Source organism: Pinus tabuliformis, chromosome 1_1, assembly GCF_031772625.1.
Source record: "Pinus tabuliformis cultivar Carrire ecotype Pingquan chromosome 1_1, CPIR1, whole genome shotgun sequence".
NCBI lineage: Eukaryota > Viridiplantae > Streptophyta > Pinopsida > Pinales > Pinaceae > Pinus > Pinus tabuliformis.
Window position 1 is genome coordinate 714316942 of NC_142297.1, and position 17959 is coordinate 714334900.

The window sequence follows — 17959 nt, forward strand, 5'->3', positions numbered from 1 at the left end:
AGTCATTTTCAACAAAGAATCGGTGATTTTTACCATCAATAAGATAAGTTGGACATGGAAATTGAAGAGATTAGAAGATTGATGGTGAAAGTGTCCCAAAAGAGACATATTGCACAAAGAAAAGAAGATTGCGGAAGCTTTTTTATAACAACAGAACAAGCATATATCAGCAAGGAGAAGGGATAATTGAAACATAAAGTTTGGAATCCTGGAAGACAAGGAAGGACAGCCACAGAAGACATCAACAACATAACAAAGTACATGATCAGCGACAAACTAAAGTTTGGGCTCCAGGAGGATTTTTTATCATCTTATGATGAGTTATGGTCAGGAGACCATGAATTCTTTTTACCTAGGGAATCTGATGCAGACGCATCTAACCTAGGTCAATCGTTTATTAGAGGAGTTAGTTTGTGAAGTTAGGATTTAATTAATTAATCTATTTTTCTAATAGTTTTAAGAGATAATGATGATTATTGTAAATAGGAGAAGATTCGAGATTAATGTGGAAGGTTTGAGAAGATTATGGATTAGTTAGCTCTTATCTAGGGATAAGAGATTAGATGAGAGATGTTAGGGATCATGAGAGATATTTTGGGAGTTAGTTTAGGTCTCTAGAACCTACTTGGGTTCTAATCCATTTGTATAAATTGAGGCGAGCCTATGAGGCATGAAGGCATGTATTGTGTGAGTGAGTGTGAGGAATGAAGAGGCCAATCATTGGGCCAATAGCTCTCCTATAATTATTTTGTTTAATAATTAATTATTTATGAGTTTATATGCCTACCTACCGTGTTTGGTTTTCAGTTTGATGTGTGTGTTTGAAATATGGTTATTTGTACCTGCATCATAATCGCTTTAAAGGTGATAACAGATTGTTCCCCAATGTACGAGTGTTAGGAGCACATCGTATGACCAACATACATTGTACATTCACATTCATCAAAAACCAAAGGGGGAGTCAAATGGAGAAAGAATGAGAGAGCACTACAGCATAGGGAAGAAATATAACCGAAGGAAGCAAAACTTATTGGTCAGAGAAAAGTCTCCTTTATTGTTTGTACATGACCTTAATGAGGTGGGGGAGGTATAGCCATACCCATTGAGATAACTTAGTACAAATAATAATAGTGCATCCAACAATTTGGGTGTGAGAAAAATAGTACATGATACATTATGTGCATGCATCAATGGGCCAGAAAGTAATACGATGATATAAAAGAGTCCCATATACATACATGCTTGAAATACGAAGGCCATGGCAAATATAATGAGTGTTATTGAACGAAGTACATGGGACCAAATGTCCCCAAGTTGATGTCAGGGGAGATCTCAACTAAAGAATCCCTACTGAACTAGAAAGGGCTCTGAAGATATGAATGGGCCAACTGAAGAAGGGGCTCATGCAGTGGGTTCTGTGATTAGCATACAGCCTTTGATATTTCATGATGTCTAAACATATAAAAATAGAGATAATATTTTATTTATTTATGGAAGTAAATTAATTAATTTGTATGATATCTATATATATATATATATATATATATATATATATATATATATATATATATATATATATATATATATAGATATATATATAGATATATATATTTGATAACCAATTATTTTATTTATTTTAAAAATATCATCTTCGTTAAATAATTTGAGAAAAAATCATATAATATCATTATATATTTTAAATTTATTTGTATGTCCACAATTATGTTTTATTTTTCATTTTTCTTTCCATAACAACTCTCTAAATCATGGAGAATATTTTTACTACATTAAGTTAAAGCACCTCGACACATTGAAGTTATATTTTGCATTCAAATAAATAAAAATGCTATGATTACACAAAAAATATGGACTGTGAAGACACATTTTTGTCATAGATTTAACGATAAAAGTTAAATGCTATATTATACTATATTATTGCAGCTAGTATTAGTAATAGTTATTTGCAATATTATATCCAACTGATTTAAATAATATCATCGTATTATTTTTCACCTATAACAATATTTTTTGGAACCACACCAATAAATGCATAAGGAATTTGGTGATCTAATTTAACTATATTTATAATTTATGAACATAATCCTCGAATAAGCCAACAATATCATGGTAAATGACACATTTTATATCTTTGACATGTTACAATGATAATAGCCCCATGCTCTGGAAGTCAATTGGGTTGCACATATTTCTATCTCTATGTAAACCACAACAATGGTGGTGGGAGTAAGGTTTGTATCAAATAACAACAAAACTACAACTCATCCTTCATAATAACAGTTCATTCATTCTCCATTTAATGAAATGTGTCGGCATCATGAGATTCAAACAAAAAATAACTTATTTGCATAGAAGTTGTTTGATCAGATGGCATTTACACTACAATTGATAGCTTCCAAACCACTTGCAAAAAAAATTGTAACAAATTGGAGACTTTCTACGAAACCATTATCATTTCTAGTACCATGTTAATATAATATGTTGACATAGGAAAGTAGATATTATTGTATACCAAAATTGTATTGAACTTTTATATTTATTAAAAATAAAACTGAAATAATTAAAAAAGAAATTATTGGTTCCATTACCAACTTGATATAGAAGAATTAGTAATAAATTAGATATACATTTATTTGATATAAAATAAAATTTGATAATAAATTTTAAAAACAACTAAAACTACTTATAAACTTAAATGCCCAAAACAGATCCGTGCCAACATTGACATAGTGTTTGACTTTGACTTAAACTTATTGTTTTTCGCTAGTAATAAATTAAATGTTAATATAAACAAGATAGGCTGCTAAGCAGCAAGTCCCTGCCAAAACGCTATGTTCAAAAAAGACAAAGGTTAATGAAAGTGTTTGACAGACTATGAAAGTGTTTGACAGGCTTTCTAACACATGTAGGCCAGTGCAGGCTTCCCTAGTGCTAATGAGAACAAAAATGCAGGCTGACGGTGCAGGCTTCCCTAGTGCTAATGAGAACACAAATGCAGGTTGCTTCCCTAGTGCTAATGAGAACACAAATGCAGGCTTCTTTGTGCCTGACCTGAGTCTGCCTGCCTTACCCATCTCACCTGCTGAGTATGCCTTACCTAAATTTGCCTTACCGTCCTTCAAATCGTTGAGAAAACATAAGTCCAAGTTTTTTTGTGTTGTACCTGCTTTCTTAGGTGAAATTACACATACTGCAATTTTAACTCCTTGTTACAGAACTAGAATGAGAAGAAGCCTTAATGGCCTTCCAAACAACACTGAGGATGAAACTCCTTCCTCTGCGGAATCATTTACTGGTTCCCGTTCATCAACGGCTTTTGGAACCGCAGCAGCAGACCCCGTTGTTGAAACAGAAGATTCAGTATCAGTAAATCCAGATCCAGATCCACGTAGAGAGCACGACAAGACTTCGATGAACATCATAGAATATAGGAACAACAGTGCACCTAGAAGGAACACTAGCCTATGTCCTGAAAACTTCCAAACGCATTAATAAAGAGAAACACAACTCCTTGATCAAAATATGAGCATAACATTGGTATCAATGCGAATGCATAAAATTAAAATACCAACTAAAAATACATATAAAACAACAACCATAAGCCTATGTCCTGAAAACTTCCAAACGCATTAATAAAGAGAAACTCAACTCCTTGATCAAAATATGAGCATAACATTGGTATCAATGCGAATGCATAATCTATTTTCTGCCTAATCATAAAATATCAGAATGAATGCTACAAGAAAACCAAAAGAAGAAACATGTGTACCAACTTCAGACTCGTGGGTGCTCATGCCTTGATTGCATGCAACCCACGTTGCAATAAGATTATGAAACTGGCCCACGTTGCAATAAGATTATGAACCGCTTCTTTGGGCTCAGTGGATCGATAGAAGTACTTGAAATTGTGCGCACCCCCAAATCAGAAGATCGAAATATGCCGAAGGGAACATTGGAGGTACTACTGGTCAGTGCCCAGGGGCTGGAGAACACTGATTTTCTCTGTAATATTCTCGACTTTTCTTTTTCTTTAAACTAGAAAACTACCGTGGAAGTTTCTTTCAGAGAAATTTCGTTGAGAATTAATGGATCCTTCTTCTTATATTTGTGTATGGCATCTCAGTAAACTAGACTCTGTAGTGTTTTCAACCTCACAGGATTAAATTGGACAGTTTCTAGGTCAAATACTCGAAAACATTTACATTGGGCTAACCCTAGATCTTCCCTCCCTTATGTTAAAATAATTATGCTATTCAGCCGGATCTAGATCCAATCATTATTTTTCTAATTGAATTTGAATTATTGTGCATTAATCTGCATCCCCGATTTGGCTGATAAATTCATCGTGGCTGCAGGTCAAATGGACCCTTACTGCCTCATGAAATGCAGAACTCAGCAACAAAAGAGCAGCGTAGCATCCAGTCAGTTACATAATTTTGTGCCGCCCTTTCAGTTATACAATTCTGTTTCTGGCTTTTTGCTTTAAAGGATTTGGTTATAAACTATGAATTCCCTTATATCGCTATTTCTTTAACACTGAGAAATTGTTACAGATGCAGGCAGGAATCCTGAGTGGAACGAGAAATTCATGTTTAATGTATCAAAAGGGGTTTCTGATCTCGTCATCAGAATAATGGACAAGGATGCTTTCTCCGCCGATGACTTTGTTGGAGAAGCAAGGTAAGAGGAATGGCTTAATCAACAACTAGAATTGGAACTATATCTCAATATGGAAGGTATGAGCCTGGAATTATATATGCTGGTGGCTTTGCTGGGACTAGCTTTGGATCTTCTCTATATACTGATACTGCTGGTAGTGTTGGATAAGCTGATGCTGGTACTGGATCTGGATAACGAAGGTTATAATCTGGATATCAATCACGAACATCTGAATCACGATCTAGATCTAAAACTGCGGGATATGCTATTAAAGATGCGTATATGGGACTCATACAAGTGTAGTATGCCTCACCTCGATTATTTTGACAGTAAAATTCAAAAGAGTAGGAAGGCCTCTGCCGCCGACATGGGCATCTACGTCAATGTTCAAGTGCTCAAACCGAACTTCTATCATTGGCATCGCAATCCCAACTCTGTGCAACTGAAAAATTGCCTCCATCATTGCAATTCCATGACATTAGTATAATTTCATCATTGCAAAAAGCTCAAACTTGACGTCAGATATTCTGCTTTACCTGTCAATCCTCTGCATGAGCTTCGTCCAGAAGCGCTCGTTGTCCACTTCGGCCACCTGCAGCACTATTGAAACTCCTGGTCTCTGCAACTTCGATCATAAGTTGGGAGCTTCTCAAGAGCAGCCCATTTGAGGGCCTCTTCATCGTCCTCTGCGTGGATGCTCCTTCTACTGAAAGACCCAGAACAATAAGATGCAGTGTAGCCTTCCATAAGCTTGTTGGTAAAGACACCTAGTGATTTGGTGGTAAAGACATCGAGTGACGAGTGGTCAACATGCACATACCAGCCTAGCTAAGTGATATTGCCTCCAAGATCAGTTCAAAGAGCATTTAATTTCTTCGACTAATGCTAGCATTAGCTTACCTTCTCTAAAATTTGATGGGAACACATCAATATAACATATGTTTCAGCCTCCCCGCGCCTCGGGAAGAGGCCAAATAAGACTGTAAAACAAATTTCGTAAGTTTAACTTAGACTATTTGCTATAGAGATTAGCCCACTTAGGTTATTTGTCATACATTTGCCTACAGATTAGCCCAGATTAATGCTAACAAGACCATTTCGATTATTATAGTCCCAACCGCCTGTCGACAGGGACTAATAAGTTAATTTTTTTTAATAAAACTTATCGTAATAGATACGCAAAAGGAGGGTATAAAATCTAGACGAACCGGAAGTTATTTTATTTTTATATATAAAGAGGGAACAATCACTTTAATATACCAATGCATGTAAAGGTATAAATTAATTTTAATATGCAAAAATAGATTATAGATGCTTTTTTGGAATATAAAAGGTATTATTTATTTATTTTTGTTTTAAATTGAAAAGTGGTTAATGTTATTTAAAAATAAACATTTAATCATTAAATTAATGGTTAATTTCAGTTTCGAAGTTTGTTTATATTTTCGTCCACTAAAAACTAATAATATTAAACTTAAATTGAAATTTAAAAAATTTAGATATATATTTATAAATAATATTTAAATTTTAACTTTAATTTTATATATATAAATAAATATTATTTTAATAATAATTTAATAAATTATAAATATAATTTTAATTATCACAATATAAATAATAATATTATATAAATCAATTATATTTAATTTAAGAAAATATTATTTTATGTAGAAATTTCACCATAGATTAAATAATAATAGTATATAAACCAATTATATTTAATTTAAGAAAATATTATTTTATGTAGAAATTTCACCGTAGATTAAATTGATTATGCAATTTACTAAAGCAAATACTTAATCTACTTCTACAATAAAACTTGCAGAAGCTTAATTGATTTTGAGCAAGATCAAATAGAACACATATAACAGAAAAGAAGATTCAATCACACATAACACAGAAGAAATAACCCGGGGAAAGCCTCAGCCTAAAACCCCAATCTCTGTATTATCATACAAGTGGAAATATGTTTAGATTACAAAAAAAATCAGCTCACAAGCTATCCTGTTGCTCATAAACAGTCAAAGGTTTCTCAGAAACCTTCTCCTCTACCCTCCAAGCCTCCTATTTCCTTGCGCAGTTTTCCTTGGGGTCTAGTGTTGTCACCTGTGTGAATTGGCCTCTTCAGACACTCACTAACCTCTGATCTAACTGCGCAATCCTGAAGGAGATAATTCCTTCTGCATGGATGAGTTTCCTATATAGGAAAAATCATCCAACTGATAGTACATTGTCCCTTCCTCTGATCTCAACTGAGTCTCTGACTGAACTAACATGCATGAGTTATTTATGAGAGAACATTCAGTTATTTGGAGAGCAGCAGTTACATGCATGCAAGAATTAACTAACTGAACTCACAATTAATTCCACAAACTATTGGAACTAATCTAACTGGACTTAACTCAGTTAACTGATCTAACTAATTACAACTCATCCTTATTTCTTTAACTGAAGGATAAATTCCTCAATCAATGGAGAAACTATTGCATGTCCCCACACATACTTCATGTTTGATTTTCTACAACTAATTAACTCATGATGAATTAATTAATTATTTTACAAACAGCTGCTAAGATCAAATTCGAATTTTACTTCTCTATTTTAGTTCAAGTACTAACTAAAATAGGAATCCATCCCGAAATGTTATTTATAGCAATGCTATTTTTAACATTTCTATTTTTTGCTATTTCCAACAGAGTTGGTGTATATCCTGAAATGCTATTTATAGCAATGATATTTTTATCATTTCTTGTTTCCATTTTCAACTCTCCCTCTCAACAAGAAAGGCATTCAACTCCAACCCGATCCTGAACCTTTGGAATGTTCTGCATGCAACACTTTTCTCAACTGTTGTTGCTCCAGCAACTCTAGAAACAAAAAATATCCAACCTGAATCAGAATGATGCCTCTGTCATCAAAGTCTCTGACTGTTATTGCCTCTGTCGACTGAAAACTCTGCACCTCTGTGCCCTTCAATATCTGACTACTCTAGCCTCTGTCACTTTGATCTCTGACTGCATCAATCACACTGATTCCTCCTATTGCATCTGTGTTATTGCTGGTCCTATCTCCCAGCACTGCATCCGCACTGCACCTCCTCTCATCATGTTGCATCGTGCTGCCCACTGCTGCACTACAACTCATCTACTGAGAAGTAAGTAACTGATCTCTCAACTGACCTCCCTGTTGGGCTAGAAACACCCTCTATGTTGAAGCTCCCTCTACCGTTGCACACCTCTCTATGCCATACTGCACTGGTGCAACACTCTTGTGCCTCTCGCATTACTGCAGCCTACTAGCTCTGCACTGTCTTGGGACTCCTGCATTGTAGCTCTCTAATATCTTACTGTTCTAGCCTCTGTCACTTTGATCTCTGACTGCATCAATCACATTGATTCCTCTTGTTGCATCCGTGTTGTTGCTGGTCCTATCTCCCAACACTACATCTGCACTGCACCTCCTCTCATCATGTTGCATCGTGCCGCCCACTGCTGCACTGCAACTCAGTTACTGAGAAGTAAGTAACTGATCTCCCAACTGACCTCCTTATTGGGCTAGAAACACCCTCTGATACTAAAGCTCCCTCTGCCGCTAACAAGTGCTCCCTCTCTGACCTCTGTGTTGTTGCAACAACTCCCTGCATCTCGCACCGTTGCACACCTCTCTGTGCCATACTACACTGGTGCAACACTCATGTGCCTCTCGCATTACTGTAGCCTACTAGCTCTGCGTTGTCTTAGGACTCCTGCACTGTAGCTCTCTCTGTCGCTCCATCCGCATTCATCTCTACCCAATCAGCTAGTCCTGCTACTCCTTGTCGGGGCTCCCATAGCAAGGTCTAATCAAAGAGGTTGGGTACCCCAATGATCCTACCGCTATTCCAACCTTCTTGGGACTGCCACTCCACATCGCCCCACCTCCGACCTGGAGGTATGGATACATAAGATCCCTATGTCCACTTGGCTCGAAATTTTCCCCTACTGGAGGTCTCTGCATAAGTAGATGCCTCCACTCGATCTCCTCTCTTTGTGGCTACTCCACAACCTCTTGAAGTTTCTTCACCAATTGTGGCTCCTCCACAATTGTCTGAGACTTCTTATGTGGTTGCATGTTGAGAGTTAATTTACTCTCCCTCTCAACCACCAAGTCTCCAACAGTTGCCTTGCTCCTCAAGGCTTTGCATGCATCTTGAACCTCAAGAGCATACAGGTTCTTGACTCGTGAACCGATCTGCTTCACCTGTCTAGTGGTGATGTGTCGAAGGAAAACCTTTCCCTTACTAAAGACTACATCATAGCCTTTGTCTTCTAGGATTGTGATTGACACCCAATTTCTCTTCAGTCCTGGTACATACTTAACATCGGTCAAGGTAATGCGAGCTCCATGCTCCCTCTGAAAAACAACCATGCCTACACCTGAGACACTATACTTTTCATCATTACCCATCGCTATGAGTATCTGGAGATATTTCTCCTCCAAGGTACTGAACAAACTCTTGTCACCGGTCATGTGGAAATAAGATCCACTATCAAGAAACCAACCACATCCCACCATGGACGAAACCATGCATGCGAAGAGGGTGAAATCCAACTCGAACTATGAGGTCAATGCCTCACCTTTAGATCCTTCCTTGGATCCCATCTTGGATTTCTTCAGTCGAAAATTTGTAGCGAAATGGCCCACTTCATGACAATGAAAGCATCACACTTTCGATTTGTCAAACTTCTTCCCACCATGGGAAGAACCGAATTTGGGATGGGACGCCTTCCCTTTTCCTTTCCTCGCCTTACTCGCTAAGCCTAGATTTTCCTCATCATCTTGCTTTGATGAGGATCCATCTCTGGTGCTTCTTCTTATCTCCTCCTACATTAGATCTGACCAAAGTCGTTCCCAATTTGGCATTTTTTCTCTTCCATTAATCGAGTCTTAGTAGCTATGCTAGCTCTTAGGAAGACCGAGGAGTGCAAGACTCACCATGTCATCATCAGTAGTCATGAACCCTACGCTTCCAAGCTCATCCCTATAGGTGGTGAGCTTGTTCAGATACGTAGAGATCATGTCGCCCTTTTCACACTTGATTTTCCAAAGCTTGTCTTTCAGCGCCAAATTCCTCTGATCGCTGCTATTCTGATATAGATCTTTCAATGTTTTCCACATCAAAAACAGTGTCTCCTTCCCATGGAGACTTGAGACTATGTGGTCTCGAACTCCCTCTAGAAGGATCTCCTTGCTCTAGCCACACATTTCTTCCATTCCGCCAATTCAGTAGCATCAGTCAGCTTGGGGACTTCTTGATCAATGAATTCCTTTAGATCGTTATCCTATAATACTGCTTCCATGCGATCCTTCCAGGCTATATAATTCGAACTACCATCAAGATCATATTCGAGTCTTAAATTGTTGAACGCCATTAGTGAAATTGAGATGTGATAAGAACTCGATTTCTATATCCAGGAACCTCAAACTTCGAGCTTCTCCCTTCTTGTATATTGTTCTTCGCCTTGATCACCTTTTCTTTGATACCATGTAGAAATTTCACTGTAGATTAAACTGATTATGCAATGTACTAAAGCAAAATATTTAATCTACTTCTACAATCAAACTTGCAGAAGCTTCATCGATTTTGCGCAAGATCAAATAGAACACATATAACAAAGAAGAAGATTCAATCACACATAACACAGAAGAAATAACCCGAGGAAAGCCTCAGCCTAAAACCCCAATCTCGATATTATCATACAAGTGGAAATATGTTCAGATTACAAAAAGAATCAGCTCACAAGCTATCCTGCTCTCTCTGCAATCCAATTGCTGCTCATAGACAGTCAAAGGCTTCTCAGAAACCTTCTCCTCTGCCCTCCAAGCCTCCTATTTCCTTGCGCAGTTTTCCTTGGGGTCCAGTGCTGCCACCTGTGTGAATTGGCCTCTTCACACACTCACTAACCTATGATATAACTGCGCAATCCTGAAGGAGATAATTCCTTCTGCATGGATGAGTTTCCTATATAGGAAAAATCCTCCAACTGATAGTACATTGTCCCTTCCTCTAATCTCAACTGAGTCTCTGACTGAACTGACATGCATGAGTTATTTATGAGAGAATATTCAGTTATTTGGAGAGCAACAGTTACATGCATGCAAGCATTAACTAACTGAACTCACAATTAATTCCACAAACTGTTGGAACTAATCTCATTGGACTTAACTTAGTTAACTGATCTAACTAATTACAACTCATCCTTATATCTTTAACTGATGGATAAATTCCTCAATCAATGGAGAAATTGTTGTATGTCCCCACATAGACTTCATGTTTGATTTTCTACAACTAATTAACTCATGATGAATTAATTAATTATTTTACAAATAGTTGCTAAGATCAAATTCGAATTTTACTTCTCTATTTTAGTTCAGGGACTAATTAAAATAGGAATCCATCCCGAAATGCTATTTATAGCAATGTTGTTTTTACCATTTCTATTTTTTGTTATTTCCAACAGAGTTGGAGTATATCCTGAAATGCTATTTATAGCAATGCTATTTTTAGCATTTCTTGTTGCCATTTTCAACATTTATTGTAGTATTAAAATATCTTGTTTTCTCATATAAATATTTTTTTATTGAATCAAAAATTTAAAATAATTCAATTTAACATATTAATTTGGTAAAATAAAAATCATAATCATTTAGAAGAGATTTTTTCTTTCTGAGAGATCACATCAAATAATTTTTTGGAACCAATGTTTCGAACCCTCTAATGTGGTTGATAATCAAGGCAAAAGTGGAGTATCTCATCTAACATTATAGATATATATATATATATATATATATATATATATATATATATATATATATATATATATATATATATAGGTGTAAATGCTTCAAGAAAACAAATTCATCCGTTAGAAAGTCAAAAAAATAAAAAATTAATTACTTTTTTTTTAATATATTTAAAGTCAAAGTAAAAAGAAATCAAATTTTCAAAACAATCCTTATGTATTAAAGAAAAAATAAAATAAAATAAATAAATATAAATATAAAATATAAAACTTAAAAAATAAAAATAAAAATATTTGGAGAAAATAAAGGAAGTCAAAAGCAAGATCAATTCAAATTACTAAAAACAGGATCAATGAAAAAAAAAATTATAATAATACAAATTAAATAAATAAGTAATAAAATTAAATAAAAAAGAGACTAAAGAAATAGGCAATTTCCAAAAAAAAAAACTAGGAATAGAGAGCAGGGATCAGTTGCTGCTAATTTTCCAACCTTCATACCTATTCAAATTGTTATCCATCTTCTCAATACATATGTGGTGTTTATTATTTATTCATTTATTTGTATTATTATAATTTGTTTTTATTTATTTATTTATTTATATTATATTTCTTTATTTTTATTTTTATTTTCCAAGAAAAATCGTAATTTTATTCATATTGAGTAAAATTACATGTTGTAGATGCTGTAATAGCATATGTTGTATCAAAACTTGTCCTGCTGAAAACAGGATCTAATAAAAATTTAACTGTCTATCTATGCTTTCCTACATTTCTTTTTTTCCACTTTCCGCCAGCCTTCATTGTTGGGTGTGGCTGTTACAATAGTCATTTGTGCTTCGTTTGTGGCAGCCAGGATTTCTTTTTGAGAATCTGAGCTTGTTGTAGAGTATGCTCGCTTGCTGCCCCCAATTTCTTGCCCTTGGGCATGTTTCTCACATTGCTGTTGTGGGTTGCTTGTCTTTGGATCTATTGCATATTCAATCAGATTTTCATCATTTTGTAGGTTGTTTGGAAAGCTTTCTTTGCTGATTTCTGGATTATTTCTTTCATCTTCTGCTTCTTGAAGTATACTGTTGGTTTCTGTGTTCTTTTCCTCTTCTATATCCTCTGCCCATGTGGCTAAAAACTGCCATCCTTTTGACTTTGGTGGTTGTCTTCTTTTCCTATGTTTTTTGTTTTGTGGGCATGCACTCTGAAGATGACCAGTTTGTCGGCATATGCGGCAGCGAAAGGCAATGTTTCATAATCAAGTGGCTGAGCCCATTGCTTTTCATTATGGAGTAATAAAATGTGATCCAGTAAACCTTGACTGAGATCAACCTCCACACAGATCCTGGCAAAAGTATAGATATCCTTGGATAGGCGTTCATTGTTTACTTTTAAGAATGTCCCCAAGGTGTTGTCGATGCCTTCCAATACTTTGTAGTGCCAAAAGTGTAAAGGTAAGTTATATAATTTTACCCACACTGGCATTTTGGAAACCACCATGCTGTTTGGGTTGAAATCCAGGAACCATGATGTCATAAAAAGGCCAGCATTACCCCAGAACCATGGTCCCTCGTTCAATGCATGTTCCTCGTCCTTTATGGTGTTGAATTTGACAACAAAAAATCCCTTTGAACTGAGATGGATATCGCAGTTTGCTGTCCACATGGAGTAAATCCATTGATGAAGGGCTTCCGGTTTGGGCCAAAAACCATTAAACCTACATATCACTGCTTTAGTTAAATAATTAGCATGTATTTCATTTACCTCAGGTATGGCGATTATTAATGCAGGGTTCTGTGTTGTCTGCTCAACAATGTAGGCCCCTAGGATTGTAGCTTGTTGTTCTATTTTCCCTTGAGGTTCCATCTTCTCCTTTATTGCATCTTTGAAGGAAGAAAGTCCTTTTGAACTTGTGCCGGAACAGCCTCCACGGAGTCTTGTGCTAAGACAGATGGTTGAGTCATTGCCTATACCGTATTCTTTTAGCTTGCGCTCCTCCTACAGTACTTTCCCTGTGTAGAGCAGGAGTTGTTTGCATGGTGGGATTCCAGTTCTTTCTTGTATCCTCTGTTTGAGTGTTTTTGTCGCCTCCCATTTCCTTATCTTGATGCATATTGTGTTCCCTCCCATGGATCTGATAAAGAGAGTACTTTTTCTTCCTTCGAGCATATCCGATGCAAGTGCTTCGGGCTCTAATGTTGGGATGTTTTGTTGATCCGGCACAATCATCACATCTCTCTGTTGCCAGCTCTGTTCTATGATATGAGGCTATGATCCAGAGCTGAGTGGAGACTTTTTGTTATCAGGCATCTATATCTGGATTTGGTGTAGCCTGATTTGTTTATTGAGCATCAAATCCATTTGATCAATGTTGTATCTGAGGCTTTCACCTGCATTTTGTTTTCCGTTTTGTTCTTCTTCAGCACATTTGGCCTGTAGTTCATACCAGGGTGATATCATGGCAGTTGCATGCCCCCAAACCTGTGCTGCATGCTGCGATCCATGGCCAAAAGGGGACTGTTGGTGAATGTGCCTCTCAATCTGGTTTTGGTACAGGCTCTTCCATCTGTTGTGTGCCAGATCTTTTGGATCCTTAATAGATTTGTGATTAAAGTTCCCTTTCGTAGTGAGAGGGATCATTCCAGGTCCTTGCAAAAGCCGTTCATGATCTGCATTAGTGAAGGCGGGATCCAGTCGCCGCACTCCAGTTTGCTCAGGTCGAGCCGGTGTTAAAGTGCTACGGACGAAAAAGGACTGCCTGCAACCAATGTGGGCTATTACAGGGCTGGATCTGATTGCCATGATCACCATTGTTCGGAACCCTCGTTCTGGCAATCCAGTGACCGGATACCTCAGATCTGGTAGAAAGAAACTCCATTCCATCAAGCTGTACCACAGATCTGTCTCCACTCCTCCCCTTCAGTTGCTCGGTTCCCACAGCGAGTTGTTAATCTCCTCATGCACCGGATTTGTCCGTGGATCTGCTTCTGGGACACAACCAGAGAGAGAAACCCCTACTGCGTTTGTGGCGGATCGATATACTTTGCTTGTGGAGAGAGGTAACCCAGAGTGTGATTTCTGATCTTGTTGCTCTGATTTCCTTTGCCATTTCAGATCCAACACAGATCTGATGCTCTTTTGATTTTCGATCGCTTCATCCTGCATTGCAGTGGCCCACGGATCCAAAACCCACTCAAAGCTATGCCTCTGTTTGCCTTCGCTCGATCCATCCGGTGATGCTATGCCCCTTCTCTCCTCTGCGGCATCGATCAGGGAGAAATCTGCGGTCTCTGTCACTGCCATTTCCTCTCGGCCCATCTCTTTTTTGTTCCATGATGGCGCTGGTGCACTTCGAACCAGCGTAGATCTCGCCGAGATAGAAGCCATCGAAGCAGCGATCTGAGTTCTGGTCCTCTCCCTTTATTTTTTTCATTGATCCCATTTTTAGTAATTTGTATTGATCCTCCTTTTGACTTCCTTTATTTTCTCCATATAATTTTTTTATTTTTTTATTTTTTTCAATACATAACGATTATTTCTTTTTATTTTGATTTTATATATATATATATTAGTTTTTTGACTTTCTAACAGATGAATTTGTTTATCTGATCTAACATTAACAATATATATATATATATATATATATATGTATGTATATATATATATATATATATGTATATGTATATATATATATATGTATATATATGTATATGTATATATATATATATGTATATATATATATGTATATATATGTATATATATATATATATGTATATATATGTATATATATATATATATGTGTATGTGTATATATATGTATATATATATATATATGTATATATATATATGTATATATATATGTATATATATATGTATATATATATATGTATATATATATATATGTATATATGTATATATATGTATATATGTATATATATATATATATATATATATATATATATATATATTGTTAATGTTAGATCAGATACTTCACATTTGCCCTAATGATGAACCACAGTAGAGGGTTTGAAACGTTGGCTCCAAGAAATTATTCGATGTGATCTATCCAAAAGAAAAAATCTCTTCTAAACATTATGGATCACAGAAGTCTAAACTCAGAAAAAATCATAATCATTTTAATAAAAAATATAAAAGCGTTCTCACAATTAGAAAAAGTGGACACGAAAAAAGATATAATAAGTGGCATGTTTTGAGTTTTAAATTAGGAAAAACGCACACTAAAAAAAATTAATAATAGAAAAGTGCACACAAAAACAAGCCCTAAGAAGTGGAAGTGGAAGTCTTCAATTCTAGATTAGGCCAAAACTAAACAAAACAAAACGATCTTAGTAAAAAATATAACAACTTTTTATTGTTAGAAAAGTGAACACTTAGAAGTTATACTAAGCAGTAAGTCTTGAATTCTAAATTAGACAAACAATAAACAAATATAAATTTTGCAACACACAAGAAGGTGTGAAGAGAGATTTATAAATTTTTCACACAAAGGAAGTGTAAAAAGATTCTGAGAAGAGGAGTAAGATAACTCTATTGGTAGCAAGGGTGTGACAACTACAAGGAGCCAAGGAAGGTGCATGAAAGGTTATAACACACAAGGGTTGAGGTGAGTGCTCTCCTTGAAAACCTGTGATAGCACGCAATTAAGAAGGGAACACACGAGCAAAGATACATCACAACATGGAAGGAAAGTTAGCAAGCAATCCAAAGTGATGGTTAAACTAACAACACATTACAGAAAGATTCATACGTACATACACAGATAGCTATACATTCATGCATAAGAAAACCAATACATATCTCATTTAGAGTAAACCAGATAGGATAGAATACAATACAACATATGCATAAAACGTGTTGGCTCTTGTTATATTAAGAAGTCTAAGTTCCAGTCATACAATACATCCATGTCCAACAACTAATTCTGATAGCGGAATGTTACTAGTGATGAGTTGCGGGAGCTCTTCATAGTTCTGGATCAAACTCCAGATATGTGCCTTTAGCTTGATTGCATTGGCCTTTATCATCTTAGGCAAGTGAAGTGGGGCTCCCTTGTATCTCATTGTACATGTTTGCATGTAATCAATAGCAGCATGCAAGTTTGTCAAGATACGTGCTCTTCTAGCACATCATTGTTGCCATCCATTGAGATGGACGACTGCCTTATGCATAGTGCTAAACTTGGAGTACAATGCTCGTATCACTGTGTCAAGGGACAATACTTCATCTAGTATTTCCTTCTTCAGTTCAGCTCGGGCGAACGTTGTCACCAACTCTCCTCCTTGCTTGGTCATCTGAAGTTCTTTAGACATTCGCTCATTTTCAGCTATCAGAAAGTGAACACTTGAGCTAGTGGCTTCAGCGTACACTCTAGTTGCATCAGCCAAGGCTATTGGATGTTTGCACACGTCAGACACGATCACTCGTTCCTAAACTTGCGCAGGAGATGTATGATCCTCCAGATTTGACACTCTGTGAGACTGCACAACCCTATGTTGAGACTCGTCGAATGAGATGTTGTGCATGTCTCTTTCCGGATGATCTCCAAGGATCTCAGTGCCTCCTTGGTCACTTGAGACTTGCTCATCATCTGAATGCGGTGAAGCGGGTAAGTTGACCTCTTAGTGGTGAGCAATGAGGTCGATGTCTTGTTCCAATTCCCGTTGCTCCATATCCGTATCCAACTGTTGAAGTGCTTCTTCTATCTCATGGGTGAAGTCCTGCTCCTACGATGGTTCACCATGTCTGCCTGATGCCAGTTGTTTTGATGAATCCACTACCTGTACGGGCGTTGTTTCATATGTTTGCACATGTTGCGCCCCTTGTTGTACTTGTTGTTGTTGAGCTTCTCACTCCTCTTTGCGCAGCTCTTGTTCCTTCCAAAGTTGATCCTTCAACTCATGCAACTCCTTCTCTGCTTCTTCCATTCTTCTATTATTCCTCTGCCTTTGCACGATTCGCTTGTCGCGTTGTTGCCTCTTCACCTCTATAGCCATAGCTTCTTTATCCATAAGTGGATCTGCTCGGAACTTGCAGCTTTGTTCTTCCTCCATGCGATCGAAAATCTTCCTCTTGCCCTTGTCATGCACTGGTATGCTTGTCTCTGCTGCTAGTGCTGCTGGTGGTGGTGCTCTCTGAGATGTTGCCTCATGTTACTTCGCTAACCACTCCACAGCGAATCCAACCTGTTCATTGGGTCTGGAGAAACTATAGCAATATCTCCATGGGTCCTCCTTAACCCAATGAAATGCCCTGTGGATCTAGTTGAATTGTACTCTCATGAAGTGATCTTTCACAATATAATGTGGGTCATACGGATTGTAGCTTCAGAGGTCGAATGGATACTTCTTCATTAGTTCTGCTTCGACATTCGCTTGCTTGATACTCCAAATCTCGTATAACCCAATCCGCAATGGAAGAGTGGGCGAAGGTGCCTTCTTCTTCCGGTGCAATCTGGCTATCAATCCCATCGAGATGTGATATGCTATTTC

General features: G+C 36.8%; 1 protein-coding gene across 1 annotated transcript; it reads right to left on the minus strand.

The window, feature by feature from the left end:
• Positions 1-12581: 12581 nt before the first annotated feature.
• LOC149215871 (uncharacterized) lies at positions 12582-13115 on the minus strand. The gene has a single exon (XM_089389750.1). It carries the CDS (start codon positions 13113-13115, stop codon positions 12582-12584), a length of 534 nt encoding a protein of 177 aa, XP_089245876.1.
• Positions 13116-17959: the final 4844 nt, after the last annotated feature.

Excerpts from the sequence above, each read along its gene's own strand:
- LOC149215871 (XM_089389750.1), bottom strand. The coding sequence starts at position 13,115 with ATGTGGACAGCAAACTGCGATATCCATCTCAGTTCAAAGGGATTTTTT.